The 18,282-nt window shown below is 43.0% G+C and overlaps 1 protein-coding gene across 6 annotated transcripts in view; it reads right to left on the bottom strand.

Moving 5' to 3' along the window:
• The window catches only part of KYAT3 (kynurenine aminotransferase 3), a 35,295-nt gene extending 17,657 nt beyond the window's left edge, over positions 1 to 17,638 (bottom strand). The window contains exons 1-5 of one of the 6 annotated variants that reach the window (XM_054980137.1): positions 17,571 to 17,627; positions 5,019 to 5,132; positions 4,455 to 4,513; positions 3,625 to 3,769; positions 1,501 to 1,650 (exon numbers count right to left, since the gene is read on the bottom strand). In XM_054980137.1, the coding sequence (XP_054836112.1) occupies positions 1,501 to 1,650; positions 3,625 to 3,769; positions 4,455 to 4,513; positions 5,019 to 5,132 (468 nt within the window). In that variant the 5' untranslated portion in view covers positions 17,571 to 17,627. Of the gene's footprint in view, positions 1 to 1,500; positions 1,651 to 3,624; positions 3,770 to 4,454; positions 4,514 to 5,006; positions 5,133 to 9,808; positions 9,900 to 10,549; positions 10,612 to 17,570 lie in introns of those variants that run through there. The other 5 variants (XM_054980139.1, XM_054980136.1, XM_054980140.1 and 2 more) reach the window with 5 other exon arrangements.
• Positions 17,639 to 18,282: the final 644 nt, after the last annotated feature.

Genomic DNA, 18,282 nt, shown 5'->3' with positions numbered 1-18,282 from the left:
CAGCAGCCATCCAAAGTTTAACATCTTTACAAAAACTTTGGAGCAAACCAGGTTTGATAAAGAAAGGAGAAAGGCCATGGAAACCATAGTGTGGTTGTACGGTCGGTCTAAGCAGCCCCATGGGGCCCACAGGATGTTTCCATGCTCCAAACAGCAGCTGGAAATAAATGCAGCCAGGCTAGGAGGGGCAGCAGGATACTGCCAGGTGAGTGGGACCCATCGTGGCCAAGCACACTATCAAAAGGCAGCTGTAAGAGGGCTAAGGAGCTGTCAGTGGCAAAAGTCAGGAGGCTGGCCTCTGGCTGATGGGGAGGATCTCCAGTGAGGCCAGGGAGCAAACAGCCTGATCAGCCAGCCAGAAGAGTGGCTGAGGAAGAGTGGCCAGCTGGAAGGTAGACACAGGAACTTGAAGGCACTGGGCAGCCCCAACCTACTTAGAAGGAAAGCAAGCCCATGCAGGGGGGTTCTCAAAGGTTCAAGGGCCACGGAGTTGCCTTGGAGGAGGAGCCCCAAACCAAAAGGCATCCACTCAGCCTGCTGAGAAGATCAGCCAAGAAGCAACTGAGCTGGCTGCCCAGCAATCTGGCAGAGATCCAAGGCAACATTGGGGTAAGAACTATAGGACAGTACAGGGCACAGAGCTGTGGCGGAAGGCACGAGAGGGCAAGAGACTGCCTCAGAGGGGACAGCAGTAGGAAAGGGGGGACCACAACAAGGCTGATAAGGATACCTAAGGCCAGCCTATGGTATGAAAGCTGGGACCTGGTCTGAGGTCACAAGTGACAGTGACAGCTAGGAAGTACACAAATGCACAATGCTGTAAGGAATCGGGGGTGGGGGGGAGCTTCATAAAAGCATTGAACCTGGGACAGATAATCTGTATGGAAATGGCGAGAGAAAGAAATCTCTCTTCTTAATAGGCTCACCCCAAACAAAAGCCTTCAGGTTCAGTATAAACTTTTTAAACACCTGGATATCTAGACAGCTAGGATTTTTCCATTCCTACTGGGGCATCCAAGGAAGAGAATTTATAGTTGGTTGCAAATTGAGAAGTAACTACTCAACTGAAGTCAATACTGGGGTAAAAAAAAATACAGTGGTTTTTTTAAAAAAATAAGCAGGAGTCTTCTTCAGGTGCAGGTTCTTCACCAGGCAGCCCTTTTATATAGGGTTTTTAAAACATCAAACAAACAGTAAGGCCAAGGAGCCATGAAACTACAAATGCAATGAGGTAAAACTTAAAGACACAAAGACTATTCAGTAATTCTGCTACGGTGTTAACTAAGTACCAGTCCTAGGCAAAAGTTGGATTTATTCTGCTTCAAGGAAGAAAGCCCAACTCCCCACTCTTCAGTAAACCATCCTCCCAAGAAACTGATTTCAAAGTGTGTTTGTGCACTTTACTAGGCAGCCTTGGGGTTAATTTCAAGAAGATTTTTTTTAATGAAATGAAGACAATTTTGACATTTTTTTAAAGAAAGATGTTTTACAAAAACTTACTTCATCTTCTACTTCAATGAGTCCCTGCATTGCACTAAATAGAGATCCATATGCTCCTACTGTCACCAGGATGTCAGTGTACGGGTCAATCTTTCTTCCACAGACCTTTCCATACACTTGGGACAAGGCCTCCACCAACAATGGGTGTCCCTGAGTGCATTTTTAAAAGACAAAAAAAAGACACATTTAAACAGCCAGGGGGGAAGGGGGAAATCAGTGAAAATGTCAGTCCCCCCTTTTCATAGAATCATAGAGTTGGAAGGGGCCATACAGACCATCTAGTCCAACCCCCTGCCCAGTGCAGGATCAGCCTAAAGCATCCCTGACACGTATTCATCCAGCCTCTTCTTGAAAACTGCCAGTGAAGGGGAGCTCACCACCTCCCTAGGCAGCTGATTCCACTTTTGAACTACTCTGACCGTGAAAAAGTGTTTCCTAATATCCAGCCGGTACCTTTGTGCATGTAATTTAAGACCATTGCTTCGGGTCCTACCCTCTGCTGCCAACTGGAACAGCTCCTTGCCCTCCTCCAAATGATAGCCTTTCAAATATTTAAAGAGAGCAATCATGTCCCCCCTCAATCTCGTCTTCTCCAAACTAAACATTCCCAAGGCCCTCAGCCTTTCCTCGTAGGGCTCAGTCTCCAGACCCCTGATCATTCTCCTTGCTCTCCTCTGCACCCTCTCGATTTTGTCTACATCCTTTTTGAAGTGAGGCCTCCAGAACTGCACACAATACTCCAGGTGCGGCCTGACCAAGGCAGTATAGAGAGGGGCTATGACCTCCTGCGATTTCGACGCTATGGCCCCTTTGATACAACCCAAGACTGAATTAGCCTTTTTTGCCACCACATCACACTGACTGCTCATATTTAGTTTACAGTCCCCAAGATCCCTTTCACATATACTACTGCCCAGAAGTGTATCCCCCATCCAGTATTTGCGCTTCCCATTTTTGTGGCCCAGATGTAATACTGTGCACTTGTCTTTGTTGAATTGCATCCTATTCACAGCTGCCCACTTCTCCAGAGTATTCAGGTCTTGTTGAATTTTAATTCTATCTTCTTGGGTGTTTGCTACTCCTCCCCATTTAGTATCATCAGCAAATTTAATGACCAGCCCTTCCACTCCTTCATCCAGATCATTCATAAAAATATTGAAAAGTACCAGGCCCAAAATCGAGCCCTGCAGCACCCCACTGGACACCTCCCTCCAGTCTGATGAAGCGCCGTTGATCACCACTCTTTGAGTGCAGTCCTCTAACCAGTTCCCTATCCACCGAACTGTCCTATAGTCCACTCCACAGTCTTCCAGTTTGCCCATCAGAATGTCATGGGGGACCTTATCAAAAGCTTTACTGAAATCCAGATAAATCACATCAGCAGAGTTCCCCTGATCCAGTAAGCTGGACACTCGATCAAAGAAGGAAACCAGGTTGGTCTAACAAGATCTGTTAGGGACAAAACCTAACAGATCTTTTGTCAGTCCCCTCTTTGTCAGGGAAAATTTTCTGCTGAATCCAACCCCAAATGAGTGCCCATGTAATGAATTTTGAAAAGTATTTTGTTTCATTATCATCATGAAGCAAAGCAATGGATAATGCTGGGTTTGAATATGAAGAGGTTCAGCATTCAGATTCATCATGCTCAGCCATCTTTGGGTGGTACTGAGCAAGTCGCTACCTGCAGCATCCAGATACAGCACTGGGAGAGAGAACAACGCAGGAATTGCAAAGCACCCTGGTATGCTGAAAAGTGCAGCAGCAATTAACAATTTTTCATCAGGAAATTATAATCAATCACATTTTCAATTTATCTGGCCCAGTACGCAGTTCTCTTCAGACCACCTTTACACCTTTACAGCTTAAAGTTTTAAAATTAGAAGCCCAGCTTCTACTCTTCTTGAAGGTGGTGGGTTCACAAATTATCACAAGACCCTGAAATTAGCATAGAAGTGTTGCACTGTAAAATAAGTAATTAAGGAAAAATGGTCTTTTAAAAGGAATCTACACTTGCTATATGGAGCATTATAATTGAAATCCAGAAAGGAGCATGAGAGCACCCTAAAACACAGCCAGGCTATGCTACAGATTTAAAGCAAGCTCAGAAATATAAAATGTACTCACAAAACCACGTGTGTACTGATTTAACCTATTCACAAAGGCTGCTTTTGCCAACTCTTCTTTTAAGTAGTTAGGAGGAGATATATCTGGAAGGCCTTGTCCAAGATTAACAACAGAGGGATCCGCAGCTAACTTGGTAAATTCCACCCTATAAAAGGAAAACAGAACTGTGTTTCAGTTTAGTTGAATAATTTTTTTAATGAGTATAGTTTTATTACAAGTTCTCTCAGCAAAGCTAGTTTGTGTTTAATCCAGTGATCATCAGTTGTTCATCTCAATGAGCTCAGTATATTTTGTTCAATTCTAGTATGCTTTCTACTTTTTTCAAAATACCATGCAAATCTCTGATTTCCATTTTATAAGAAATAAATGTTATATTTTGAATACTGGCCTGTATCATTAGAGTTGTTCCCCTTTGCCTAACTAGGTTAAAACCATTCTAGCTTTGCTACTGAGCTCCATACATCAGAACAAGACTCTGAGGCAACCTGAGAGTACAAAACAAGTTTCCTTTGGAAGGGTAGGAAAGAGAGGCTGAAAATAAAGTTGTCATATTTTATAGCAATCCCTGTAACTTCTAGCGATCTTCTCAATAGCAGCAAAACATGCATAACATTGAGAGGGAATTATCTTTACCACCCAACTAGAAAAATAATTTACATGCAATGTCTATACATCACAGTGCTAGAAGAGGAATCCAAGCTTATTTTTTTCTTGCTCAGCTGTCACCCTTTGATGAACATCATACAAATGGATCTTCAAAATGTAAATATTTTCCAACAGTTATGCATTCACTCCTTATTCATTTTCATTAATCATTCATTGTTACTCACCATATATTGCTGTCAAGCCCTTCAATTCGTTTTGCATTTTTGTGTCTGAAGGTCATAGTCTGCATACAAAAATAAAGAGATTTTTATCAGAATCACAAAGTGTCCTAGTGTTAAACTCTGTGATGAGTGACATTTCCCTTATGTAGCAGTCCACCATAAATACATGTACAGTCCAATATAAAACTGAGGAATATTCTCCTTTAGCGTATGCTTGACAATAGGTAAAGAACCAAACAGCTAAGGGCTCCTCCGAAACACTAGCAAGCAACAAGAAGGCAACTGCCCACCGGAGGATAAGGACTGTCCGGAGCCTTGAAACTGATAATCTATTGAGTATAATTAAAGTGATTAAAGTGCTTAACAGTGCAAAGATAATATATTGGCAGTGAATATCCCATTGTGAATGGACACCAACTAGAGAATGTATGATGTAGTTTTGTATTGATTGTCATGGCCAAGCTGAGCCTTTGAAAAAGTGTTTATTACGAAACGGGATTATAATGCTGGCAAACGCCCATCAGGCTCCGCCCACTTCATTTAGGATGTAATTACAATTACAATGACCGTTTCTTTTTTCTGGAAAAGGTTGTTTATTGTTAAGTATCTCCTAAGAAATTGACACCGTTGGGCTCGTTGGTCTTCTTGGGGGCACTCGACATCACGTTGACAACCAATCATCTGAAAATTAAGAAGAAATAATTATTTGTTAATTAAGACAGAACAAATAACAGATTACTTACCTGATACTTACTTATCCTTGGACTTTTACCAGTGGTGTGTGATTATTCATCTCTCCTGAAGATATATTTTTGTATTGTGACTAATTGTATTGATTGTATTTATTGATTGTACTACTTATATTATTTTTGCACTGTTAAGCACTGTTATACTCAATAGATTATCAATTTCAAGGCTCCAGACAGTCCTTATCCTCCGGTGGGCAGTTTCCTTCTTGTTGCTTGACAATAGGTAAAGGCAATACCTTTGACAATAGGCAAGCACTGAGTCATTACTGACCCATGGGGGAATGTCACATCACAACGTTTTCTTGGCAGACTTTTGTTATGGGGTGGTTTGTCATTGCCTTCCCCAGTCATCTACACTTTACCCCCAGGAAACTGAGTACTCATTTTACTGACCTCGGAAGGATGGAAGGCTGAGTCAACCTTGAGCTGGCTACCTGAACCCAGCTTCCTCCAGGATTGAACTCAGATTGTGAGCAGAACTTGGGCTGCAGTACTGCCGCTTACCACTCTGTGCCACGGAGCTCAGGGAATGCTTGACAATAACAAATTAAAAAAATGGATTGGCTTCCAAGCACCATGACCATGAGGTACTGGCAGAGGAGATTGTCCTTGCTTTCCCCAGCTGCCAAATATGACCCCTGAAAATCCAATGCTGAGGGTTCAGGAGACCCCTGTAGGCAAAATGCAACATGACACTGGGGGCTCCAATGGGGGGGGGTCACTCAAATCCCTCTCTTCACTGCCAGCCCCCTGTGCTGCAGGGATGTTGTCCGCAAGGGTGCTCTGATCTTCAGCATCAGATTTTCAAGGATCACAGGGAGGTACTGAAGCAGGGTGGGGAAGATCTGTTTCTCCAAGCGCTTTGGGTCTACAGTTTAAAGATGCCAACTTATTATGCCATGCAATTTTTTTATCAACACAAATCAGAAAGGACAGAGATGCGTATCATAGAAAGCCATTACACTATCAGCAATTGCTCAAAATGAACACAAAGGAAATGGAATTTGTAACTATGGTTGTTTTTTATAGAGATGTGAAACCAAAATTACCAACAAAGCAGAGAAGAAAATATACTATATGCAAAATATATCCAACAGTAAGATTTCAACAAGCTTTTCAGGGTATAAGCTTTTGAGAGTTAAGGCTCCCTTCTTCAGTTCTGACTCCTTAAAGTTTACACCCTGAAAATCTTCCTGGTCTCTGAGGTGCCACTAGACTCAAATCCTGCTGTTCTATCTACCTAAAAATATCTAACAGGAGAGCATGAGAATCATGGGGGAGTGGCACCACAGGTAGGAGAAGGCAGTTGTGGAGGAGTCACCTCCCCTCCCTGGTGCTCTGCCCACTTCCCCCTCCCCACCGCCTCCTTAATTTTATGCAGCAGAGAGTCAGGGAACTGCACTGGGCCACCCTCCCACAGCTACCCAGCAACTTCCCTAGCCTGCCTACCGCTTCACCATCATTACCGGCAATTCATCCAGCATGCTGACCACCCCACAGCCCCACCACCTCAATGGTCTGCCCAGGGTTTTTTTTCTGGGAAAAGAGGTGGCAGAACTCTCAAGAGGGAAATGGGGAAGAAACACATGGGATTCTTTGAAATCATATTATTTTCATGCACTGTTGCTGAGTATTTTCAAGAGGTGCTGGAACTCCATTCCCCCACGTTCCCCCTGAAAAAAAGCTCTGGGTCTGCCTGACTGAGGAGGAGAAAGTGCATTGTCTGTGCAAGTGCAGACAACACTCTCTTCCTTTGAGGAGAAGGGAGTTTAAACTCCCAATGTCTTTTTCCAGGTTTTCAGATTTTTTTCTGCAAACCTGAGGGGTCTCCAGGTTTGCAGAACTGACTGGCCAAGTGGCCCAGATTCTCAAATTTAAGTATCCTCATGTCAGGACCACTTGGCTATTAGATATATGATGAATCTCAGTGTCGCCAAATCTGTGGATACTTAACGCTGGAGACTGGAGTCATTAACATACAGGAACAGCCTAATAAAGCCCTATGTCTGCAGAAAAATCTGAAATCTAAAAAAAAATTTAAAATTAGACTGCATCTCAGAAATAATAAAAACGGTGCCTGTAGCTTTAAAAAACAAATGGCCTCTGTGGCTGTTGCTAGGCAACTACAACAGCATTGCCAGTTGAAGCCTTTTCCAGAGTGGCTTTGGCCTCTGAGGGAGGAATCACTGGGGCAGCAAACATGGGGTGACTTACTACCACCAGATTTGCATGAGTCATCTAGGCCTGACTGCTTGCTACTGCTCAACTACAGCCACCTCACAAAAGCCCATATGGTATAGTGGTTAGTTTCAGACTAGGATATGGGAGACCGAGTTTAAATCCCTATTCTGCCATGGAAAATTACCAGGTGATCTTGAGCCAGTCACACACATTCAGCCTAACCTATCTCACAGGGTTGTTGGGAGGATAAAACGGAGAACAATGTAAGTAGCTTTGGGTCCCCAACCATCTGGCACAGAGGCAAAATCAACAGCTGCCCATACATGCGCATTCTCTGTGGTGGCCCCACCTTAAGGAATAGCTTACCTGAAGAGCTCAGGAACCCTCCTGGCTTTATGCAAACTATGCAAAACTGAATTATTCAAGAGGACTTTTTACTTAGATAGGAAAGCTGTACTGTAAAGAAGTAGTCTCAAAGAGATGCATAAGTAAAGGCATAGGGAGTATAGACTTTACCACTACATACTGTCTGTTGCTGTATGATCCTATTGGATAGCTTCTATGTTATTTAGTATATCAATCTTAGAATTGCTTATACTCTGGTTCAGCATTTCTTCAACTCTGTGTTGGATTCTTTGCAGTTTTTAAATCATTCCAAATTTGCATTATTGTTTATGACATTGTTTATTGAAATGTCTTTGAAATTGACTGCACTGACTCACACTGTGTAATCCCTCTTGCGTCTCAGTGAGAAAGGCAGACTATAAATAAATAAATACTAAATAAAAATAAAAGGCAGGATATGAATGAAATAAAATAAATTTTTAAAAAATGCTATTCCTAGAGAACAGAAGATCCTCAGGAACAGCATGAAGTGCAAAGTGGGAGAAGGGTCTGCAACAGAAGATGGAACCTGAAAAAAGCCCTCTTCTACAAGAGGAAAATAATTTTGATTTCAACCCAGAATTTTCAGACTGGACAATGATAGAACTCTGAAAAATAATCTTGAGAATTATGTCATGTGACCTTCAATTAGTTGTGAAAACTGGGAGGAGGGAGGTGGCTGCTCAGTGAAGACAACTTGCAAGCCAAAGGTCATCTTTCAAGAGGCATTTTCACATGGTAATGTTATTCAGCCATTACAGAGAATGACTGGCCAATTATCATCCAATTCAATGGAAATTACTTCCTAGACTAGAGCTGCAATTAAATTTCAAGACAAAGTGACCATTAAAAGCAGAGTATTGATTTGTTTTAAGTGCTTCAACAATTTGCTATACAGTTGTTGAAAGTAACATTCTGGGCTGAAGCACAGACTGTTTTTGGTTCTAAGTGGGTAGCCATGTTGGATTGTAGTAGAAGAGCAAGATTTGGGTCCAGCAGCACCTTAAAGACCAATTAGATTTCCAGGGTATGAGCTTTTGAGAGTCACAGCTCCCCTCGTCAGATACCCTTTTCTAGGTGCTAATGGACCCAAATCTTGCTTTTAGTTCTATGAGCTAAACTCAAACAAGCTGTGAATCAGTGCTTTGTAAAATGCAATCAAACAGGCAGTCAGCAACTGAAGTATCCACATCATAAAATGCTATCTCCAGCATTATCCGTATTTGTTCTTCAGCATCTCAAACAAGCAGCATGATCAATTTCACTGTTGGATTTCAGCACGCCAAGCCCTATCAAGAGATTTATTTGTTTGTTCAGTTGAGCGGCTTACTTTATTCTAATTATTCTTAAATTTACTTCAATTGGAGGAAAACTGATCAATCAGAAGAATTCTATACACAGAAACAAGTATCTACCTACTAGGCTTGCCAACAGGACTGAAGAAAAATGGTCTACCCCTTAAAAGAGGCCTAGTGTATGGGAATGGGCAGATGAAATATTTCAGGGCACGGAGGTAATTAACATCACTTGGTACATAAGACTCCCTTAAGTCTCTATTGAACAGGTAGGACATTTTTTTCTCCAAGTAGTCAGCGACTCTACTACCTACTTCCATTCAGTAGTTTAAGCAGAAATGCTTCTACATGAATTAAACATATCCAGATGTAAATAAATAATAAAATATGCTAATTAGTGTTGGAATATCAAAGCAACTCAATCTGTAAGGAAGTCAATTCCTGGCCAATATCCTGACAAAGTTTATCATAATAACCAAACATGTGCTACCAAAGGGGAGACAACAAATGGAGAGGAAAATAAGGAAAAAACTGGAATGATTATGAGCTACTTTTCAGCTGAGCATTTACCAACAAACAAAGATTCCAACTTAAATTTCCTGAATCAACATAGTATAGCAATTAGCAAAGCCTGGGCCTTCACATCTATTTCAGGGGTTAATCTAGCTTATTACTACCTGTGAATGGTCTTTGTATTTTTCATGCTTAGATTTCAATTCAACCCAATTACATTTAATCCTGTACTTACTGCAGTTTGTGGCCCCTTGTTTTTCTCATTCCTTCAACATAAAATGACAGTGAACAGAGCCTCCGCTCACTGCATATGAAGTAGGTTCTAGTCCATGAAAGCTTTCAATGGAATAAGATTATGTTGCTCTTTAACAAGCCACAAGACTCCTGTTTATTTTGCAGTAACAAACTTAACTAGGGTTAGTCATTTCCTTTGGCACTTCAAAGATTAACAAACACATTGTAGCAATAGCTTTCATAGACTAGAAACCATTTTGTCAGATAACAGAATCAAGTACTTGCACTTGTAATGCCCTGAATGAAGCCAATTTAGATAGCTATACCAGTCCTACTTTTCCCTCCAAATCAAGAGACATTCGGAAGTGGTTTGCCATTGCTTGCCTTTGCATCACAACCCTGGACTTCCTTGGTGGTCCCCCTTCCAAGTACTAACCATGGCCAGCTCTGCTTAGCTTCCAAGATCCCACTAGATCAAGCTAGCCTGGTCCTACTACTAAGCTTGTTATTTTAATTTCTGGTCAATGTAAACAACATTCTATTGATGCTATTATATATCACAACTACAGAAAGTGCAAAGGGAAGAGAAACAACCTGAAGGTGATACTAGATAGGACATTCTAAATAAATGCCTCCAATAGCTATCATGTCTGAAATCACAATCAATATCATTAGCATACTTCACACATAAACGACAAGATACATTTATAATAGTATAGATACATGAAGTTAAGATACGTACTGAAGAGGTTGAAAACCTGATGCAGGTTGAAAACCTGATGCATCTCAAAGGATAAATAGTCTTCTGTAGTGATGCTCTAATTCCAAGGTAATAGAAATATTGCTGAGCAAAGAACATGCCTGTATGACAGTAAGTTTGTAAGGGTATGAAATAACTAGAGAGATAGGTTTTCTTTAATAGTGCCAAACACTAGACCATAACAGTCCAATTGTTCTTCTAAGGCATCTTATTAGCAAAAATTATTTATGGTCAGAACGTTTGCTACATAAATTAACTGCAGACTACACCTATCAGTGATTGGTTGGCTGATAGTAAAAGTGAATGGGCAAACTCAGACTAAAAAACTAAGATGAGAAAATGGAGGAATAGAAAGGCAGTTTTTTAAGCACTGCCGAGTCAGAAGAATGCATCTTAAATGCAAACTGTTCACAGAATGCAATTAAGACTAAGAAAACTAGTGAAATTAGGAAACAGCAACGCTTGATGATATCCAGTGCAAAGAAGCATACCAATAATTTGAAAATTAAAACAAATCCGAACCACATATAATCCAATACATTCTGAGTTGACACAAAACAGAACCCAGGGTCACAGCGGCTGGCTCATGGAAAATATCTCCATGTGATGCAGCAGTGAATAAGGGGAATTTGATGTTAGGATGGAATTATCAGTTCAGTGATTAAAAATAAAAAGCAACTATTGTAATGCCATTATCAAATCTATTGTGTTGCCACTTTCAAACTAGGGTATACGGTTCCACTCACTCTTCCCATAAACAGCAGGATTTAAGTTCAGACAGGTTGATGTATCTGTAGAAGGCAGCTTTGACTCTTGAAAGGTCATACCCTGAAAATCCTGTTGGTCTCCAAGGTGCTACAGGACTTGAATCCTGCTGTTCTACTGCAGCCCAACACAGCTGCCTGCCTGAAAATATCTTCCCATAAGGGATATCACAGAGGTGGAACAGAAAAGGGTACTAGGCAGTGCAATCTTATGTGAGTTTTGTCCACAGAAGGTATGGAGAGGTGCTGTATGGTGCATAATCAGTTCACAAAGTACTCTGGCTAAATATATTCTATTAAGACTAAACAGTCTTAATAGAATATATCCTCACACCCAACAAACCCCTGCAACTGCACGTTTGAGAGAAGCTGTCATGTGCACACACCCATGCCATTTATGTATTCTCTGATCTACTGTATTGATCTCTCTATTCTAATGTATTGATCTCACGCCATGAGCCTATAGTTATGCTTTGTAATGTAGCCACATAGTCATGCCATTCTTGGCCTGCCTGAAAACGAAAGTACTAATACTGATTTCACAGAGAAAGTAACCAGCCTGTTATCTCTAAAAATATGTGGCACTGGCCTTGCAGCTGGAACCAGGATGTAACCGTTTCCCAGGGGAGAAAGACTTTGATTTCTTTGTAATCTTCTGCCGTTTCTGTCCAGACTCAGCTATTGTGTTCTCATGAAACTTCTTAGGTTTCCGCACCTTAATGCAAACTGCTCCAAGGGAGGGAGGGATAGTACTCCCTGTATCAATAGTGCCTTTGCCTGTATAATCATTCCTGCCAACTTTCCCATCTATGGATGTACCCATGAACTTAATGGATCTCTAAATAAAGACCTTTTAACCAATGCACTGTGAGGGGTTTGGGGGTCTATCTGCCATGGACTGCCATCCCTAGAGCTGACAGAAACTTCACTATCAGCGATCTTCTCATTCAGGAACCTCTGCTAAACTACCAAGAAACTCCAGAGCACATCAGAACACATTTTTTTAAACTTTTTACTCAGATAGGAGGGCTGTTTTGTAGGGAGGAGATCTCAGATTATCTGCTAATGAGTTAGGAACCACAGTATCTATTTACTCTATGACATTGTTTAAAGAAATGTTCCTAACACTGACTGTACTAATCTCACACTGTGTAATCCGCCTTGAGTCTCAGTGAGAAAGGCAACCTATAAATAAATAAATAAATAAATAAATAAATAAATTCTGACTTACTTTATTTGTACCATTAATGGCAATCCTTGCCAATTGCTCACAAAGTGGTTCCTTGCCAACCATTCACACAGAACAGAATCCGTGCTTCACTAGCCATTTTATTTAATAACTAGCAACAAAGCCCGTTGTGTTTAAAAATACAACAGGCTCTAGCGGGGCCTTTGGAGGGCATGCGCCACCCCAGCAACATTCCTGCACTCGACAGCGGACCAATTTCAGGCTCAAACAGGTGAAGTTGGCCAGTGCAGAGCACAGGAGCACTCCAGGGCCCATTGTGCTGGCCAGGCAGCATTCCTGCACTCTGCACCAGTCCAATTCGGCCTCAAACAGGTGGAAATTGGGCTGGTGCAGGGTGCAGGAGCACTCCATGGCCCATTGCAACACCCTGGCCTCCTCAGGGCATGCTGAGAGCTGGGCCAGCATGGCGGGCCTCCCTGATGCCTCAGTGGCTGTGGCAGCACAACCCTCCAGAGACCCCAAGGAGGCTGCTGCAGCAATGGCGGAGGCTGGTGAAGGAGTGTGGCCCTTCCCACCAGCATGCCAGGCAGTAGCGCTGTGCCGTGCCAGGTCCTCCCGTGGCTGCTGTGGAGCCTTGGGAGTGCACCAGCCATCCCCACCCCCTCCTAAGCAAGCCGTATTGGCGACGACTCTTTATCCTCGTGCAGCCCAGAGTGTGCCTGTGCGGGGATTAAAAGTGAGTTGTCGCCAATACGGCTTGCCTTTTATATAGTAGGATAAGCTAGTTAACTCCTATGTGGATGACAAAGGCCACACAACCTGGATGTCTACCTATGGAAGGGGATCCCCGGGTATGCGGAAAGATAGGAATTTATGTTAATCAAAAGAAAAAATAGATCAAATTGTCTGATGAGGACTAAATAAGTTCCATAAGGGGCAGAATGCTAAGATCAGCCAACACCTGTTAAAGAAATAAGGAGGGGAGTGGAAATCTGTTTGCTCAGGCTTCCTAGAGCTTAAACATGGTAAGATTTGGGAGTGCTGTTCCAAATTATCCAAAAAAAACCCACTATGATTCTTTAGAACCTTCATTAATGATTTATTTTACAACGGGGGGTGGGGGGATTATCCTGTTACCTTCCCTTAGTGAGCAAGACAAAGTATTTAATGTTCAAATGTGTTAAAGAATAACAGTTTAAGCCAGCGGTACTCAGTGCACAGCTGACAGAAAGCAATCTTTACAATTAAGATCAACTAAAAGAGCCACATTTATTTCCATCAATGGCATGATACCTGTATTTCAGGTATGCTCGCAACTTATCTTTCTTCCAGCAGTGGCTGTTTCAGGGAGTGATCAACTGCCAACCATAAGCCCCATTGGGCAAGGCCTTTGCCCACATTCCTGAAACGCAGGACAGGTGCCACATTGGGAAACAGTGTTCAGAAGAGCTACAGGTGGCTCCTGAGCATCACTGGTTTAAGCATTACAACAATCTCATGGAGATACCCAAAACACATTTCCATTCAGGAATGCTCCATGGAGTAATGCTGAAAACCTCTTAGCTCAAGCCAAAATAAATTATATCCAGTGTACAGGCCAAGAAGAGTTTAAACATCATGCCTGGACTGCTGATGTATGACTTCTCTGTAGTCACTAGCAAGTTGGATGTAGAGAATTTTTTTAGTTGTTCTTGGGGCAATTTTTATCAGGACTAGAATGTATGATGCACTATTTCAGTGCAGATGGGAGCTAACAGACATGAGGGTGAGATTTTTCAAAGATGGCCAGTATCTGGCAAGGACTCTTGCTGTCTATAGAACCTCCATAGCATCCCACTTCTTCTCTAATGGTGTGCAATACCAGATAGGTTACATACAAAGCTGTAGGCTTCACTCAGATGTAACAGAAAGAGGAAATTGATCTGGCTTGCATAACAGAGACATGGTTGCAAAAAATTACATGGTGTATCTGTTCAAACTAACTCTGTCTGGTTATGCAGTCTACCTCCAACCTTGCACAGGTGACCAGGAAGGAGGGGTTGCTCTTACGTTCTGTGAATCCTTATGCAAACTCTTGGTACAAACTATAGCCGATATTGACTGTATGCTCCTGATGTTGGGGACTGAGGATAGATTAGACATTCTGATTGCTTACTGGCCACCTACTTCCTAGATCACAATGGTCATTGTGCTTCCCACCTTAGATGGGGTTCAGCTGACCTGGTTAAGAGCATAGGGGTTACACTAGACCTAGCATTGCTGCAGGAGAAGCAAATTAATGCAGCTGCAAAAAATGCTTTCTTCCCACTCAGTCTAGCCCACAAAATACCCCAATCTTTACATGGCTGATCTGGCCACTTGGACCCACACCATAAGACTAGACTACTGTAATGCACTCTATATGGATCTCCCCTCAAAGTCAACTTGGAGACTCCAGCTAGCGCAGAATGCTGCAAGTCAGTTATTATCAAGAGCTAGGTGGAGAATGCATATTACTCCCATTCTGTAGTCACTCCACTGAATGCCCATCAGTTAACAGGATCTTTTCAAGGTATTGAAAAGATCCAAATATGGAAAAGATCCAAATATGGAACGCTTCACGGATTTGCGCAAGGATGACATGCAAATTCATGAAGCGTTCCATATTTTTTACAGAGATTAGCATGGCCCATGCACAAGGATGACGTCTTTTCAAGGTGTCTTTTCAAGGTATTGGCTATCACATACAAAGGCCTTCATGGACTTTGTCTCTCTCCTTATGCTCTGCCACAACAGCTTTGCTCATTTGAGCAGGTCTTCTGCAGGTGCCACCCTGCAAATAGGCAAAATCAATAACTGCCCATACACATGTATTCTCTGTCGTGGCCCCCACCTTACAGAATGGCTTGCCTCATTTAGTTAGAAAGCCTCCCACTCTCCTGATTTCCCATAACTATGCAAAACTAAATTATTATTTACATAGGTAATAGGGCTATCCTGTAACAAAATAGTTCAGAAAGATGCTTTGGTAAAGGGATAGGGGTTGTGGAATGTACCGTATATAGTGTAGTATATATTATTATTTTATTATTTATTACATTTATAGTCCGCCCTTCTCATGAACAGGCTCAGGGCGTATTACAACATACAGATAAAAACCCACTGATAAAACAGTACATTAAATAATAGTAAAAGCCAGATTTAGCAGCATAAAAACAAACTCTGCACCACGTTCCTAATACCCCAGGATGGGATTCACTCCACCCTTCCCTGCCAACCATAAGGGGAAGAGAGGGGTGGAGACGTGAGTTGGTGCAAGATTGGCCACCATTCCTACATGGGGCAGATGACTCATATAGCCCCCCACTAATAAGAGACAGGCAGGGAGGCCAGTTGATGGAACTGAATACTGGCCTCAACCAAATGTCTAGCAGAATATCTCTGTCTTACAGGCTCGCCTGAAAGACACAAGGCCTTGGCAGGCCCGAGTATCCTCCAACAGAGTTCCACCAGGTTGGGGCCAGGACTGAAAACACCCTGGCCCTGGTCAAGGCCAGTCGAGCCTCCCTAGGGCCAGGGACCACCAGTAGATGTTTTCCTGCTGATCTAAGCGCTCTCCAGGGTACATACAGGGAGAGGCGGTCCCTCAGGTATGCCGGTCCCAGTCTGTTTAGGGCTTTATAGGTTAAGACCAAAACCTGATCCGGAACTCCATGGGAAGCCAGTGCAGCTGCTGCAAGGTTGGAGTCACATGTGCCCCATATGGTGTACCTGCCAGGACACGTCCAGCAGCTTTCTGGACCCGCTGCAACTTCCAAGTCAGACCCAAGGGAAGCCCTGCGTAGAGCGAGTTACAGTAGTCTAATCTGGAGGTGATGTTGCATGGATCACCATAGTTATGGGTTGATAGATAGGGGGCAAGTTGCCTGGCCTGCTGAAGGTGAAAAAAGGCAGACTAGGCAACTGCCGTGACCTGGGCCTCCATTGACAAGGAGTCCAGTGTCACACGAAGACTCTTGACCTTTCTGTTGCTGCAAGTACGTTCCTACTATGTAATTTCTGCATCATTTAATATGTTTAAATCTTTATGCTTTGTTTCAGATTTCTGCTTGTTTTCATATTTCTACAATCCAAACTCTACTGTTTATTTAATGCCCTGTTCTGCTGATTGAATTGACTTACACTGTGTAATCCACCTTGAGCCATGGTGAGAAAGACAGACTATATACATAATGTGGATTAATTACTACAAAGAGCTCCACAGGATCCACATTTTGTCCTGATAACCCCATGAGGCAAGTTAGTCTGACCCAAGATCATCCAAGGAACTCCATGGCACAGGTTCAAACAGAACATTATAGTTTTTAACATGCAATGTTTGGATTCTTCCAACCTGAAATTTTGTTTTATTTTTCCAGTATCACTCAGTAAGCTTCATAGGGACTTATTAAAACAACCGTCAGAGACAACATCCCAGTTTAATTGCCCAAGCAGGGATCTGAAGCCAATTTCTCAGTCCAACATTGTAACCACTACATGCTTACACATATCACATCTCAAAAGTTAACACTGGAAAAGAACAGAACTTGGAATGACCGTGATGAGCAACACGTGAATTTGTAAAAAAGAGGAATCTTGGGACCGTCTCTATAATCTTACTGGCAGAAACAGCAGGTGCCAATATTAGCAAAAAGCAAAATGCACTCCATGCTGAAAGACTAGTCCTCCCACTCTCATCCTAAAAGAGTCCCGCCCTTTCCGCAGGGGCCCAACTCAAGCCCGTCTCCTCCCAACTCCGTAGAGCACCAACGGGAACTCTTCCTCGGCACGACACTCGCCTCTCCGAAGCGCCCACTGTAAACATGGAAGCACTTCCTTGGATTTCCCTTTCCCCTCAAAATTATGGCGCTTTTCCCCTCAAGGGGCGGCATGTTCGCAAACAAGGCGCACCGCTGAGTCCCTTTCCTCCCGCCCCCCGTTTCTACGGGTATGAAAGAAACGAACGCCCTTCACGGGCGGAACGAAAGGGGCTAGACCGGGCTTTGTTTCTCCGGCCGCCACCTAAACCTACCCGGGGCTGAGAAGAAAAAAGAGCGGCAGCCTGAACCACTTAGCAGCGTCTCGTCAGCTTTTCCTTTCTCCCTCCCCTTCGCCCGCCCACTCGAGCGGTGGTAGCGAAGACGCGGCAAGGGAACGGCAAACCGGGCGTCCTGCTCTCGCCTCCCTTTCCGGAGCTGATTGCGGCCTGTACACGGGCCGAGGGGTGACTGACTAGAGGTTCTGTGCTTTCCCCGTCTAGGCATTCCGAATTGGCCCCGCTCCGTTTATGCCCAGCCTTGATCGAGATTTTTCTCTCTCAGAACAGAAATTCGGTTAGCGCAGTTGAAAGAGAATGCAGGCGGCCGCGTTGGTCGAGAGCAAAAGCGAAAACCAAAGGCCGGTCTGGCACCAAATAACGCGAAACAGAGTTCAAACTTTCAGGTTCTCCGGAACTTTTAATAAAGCTAGGTGGGAAAGCTTTCCTGTCTCAAGAACTCAAAAAGTTGGACAGTTTTTTCAGTCCTAATAAAGTGTTTGCGGTGGAGCCTGAAAATGTACTCCATGGCTTTTGTCTTGCTGTTGGATACTGCTGTTGTAGATAATTTTATGTATGCGCATCTGATACAACGAGCTCCAGTCCATGAATAATTCTTTGGGCATTTAAGGTACAAGGCATATGTGTTTGCACGTGTACACATGTGAAGAGATTTCTGTGGCAATGTTTTTCCTAGATTATTCTACTG

The sequence above is a fragment of the Eublepharis macularius genome, chromosome 5 (genome assembly GCF_028583425.1).
Source record: "Eublepharis macularius isolate TG4126 chromosome 5, MPM_Emac_v1.0, whole genome shotgun sequence".
In the NCBI taxonomy this organism is placed as follows: Eukaryota; Metazoa; Chordata; class Lepidosauria; order Squamata; family Eublepharidae; genus Eublepharis; species Eublepharis macularius.
This window is presented reverse-complemented; position numbering and strand designations above follow the sequence as displayed.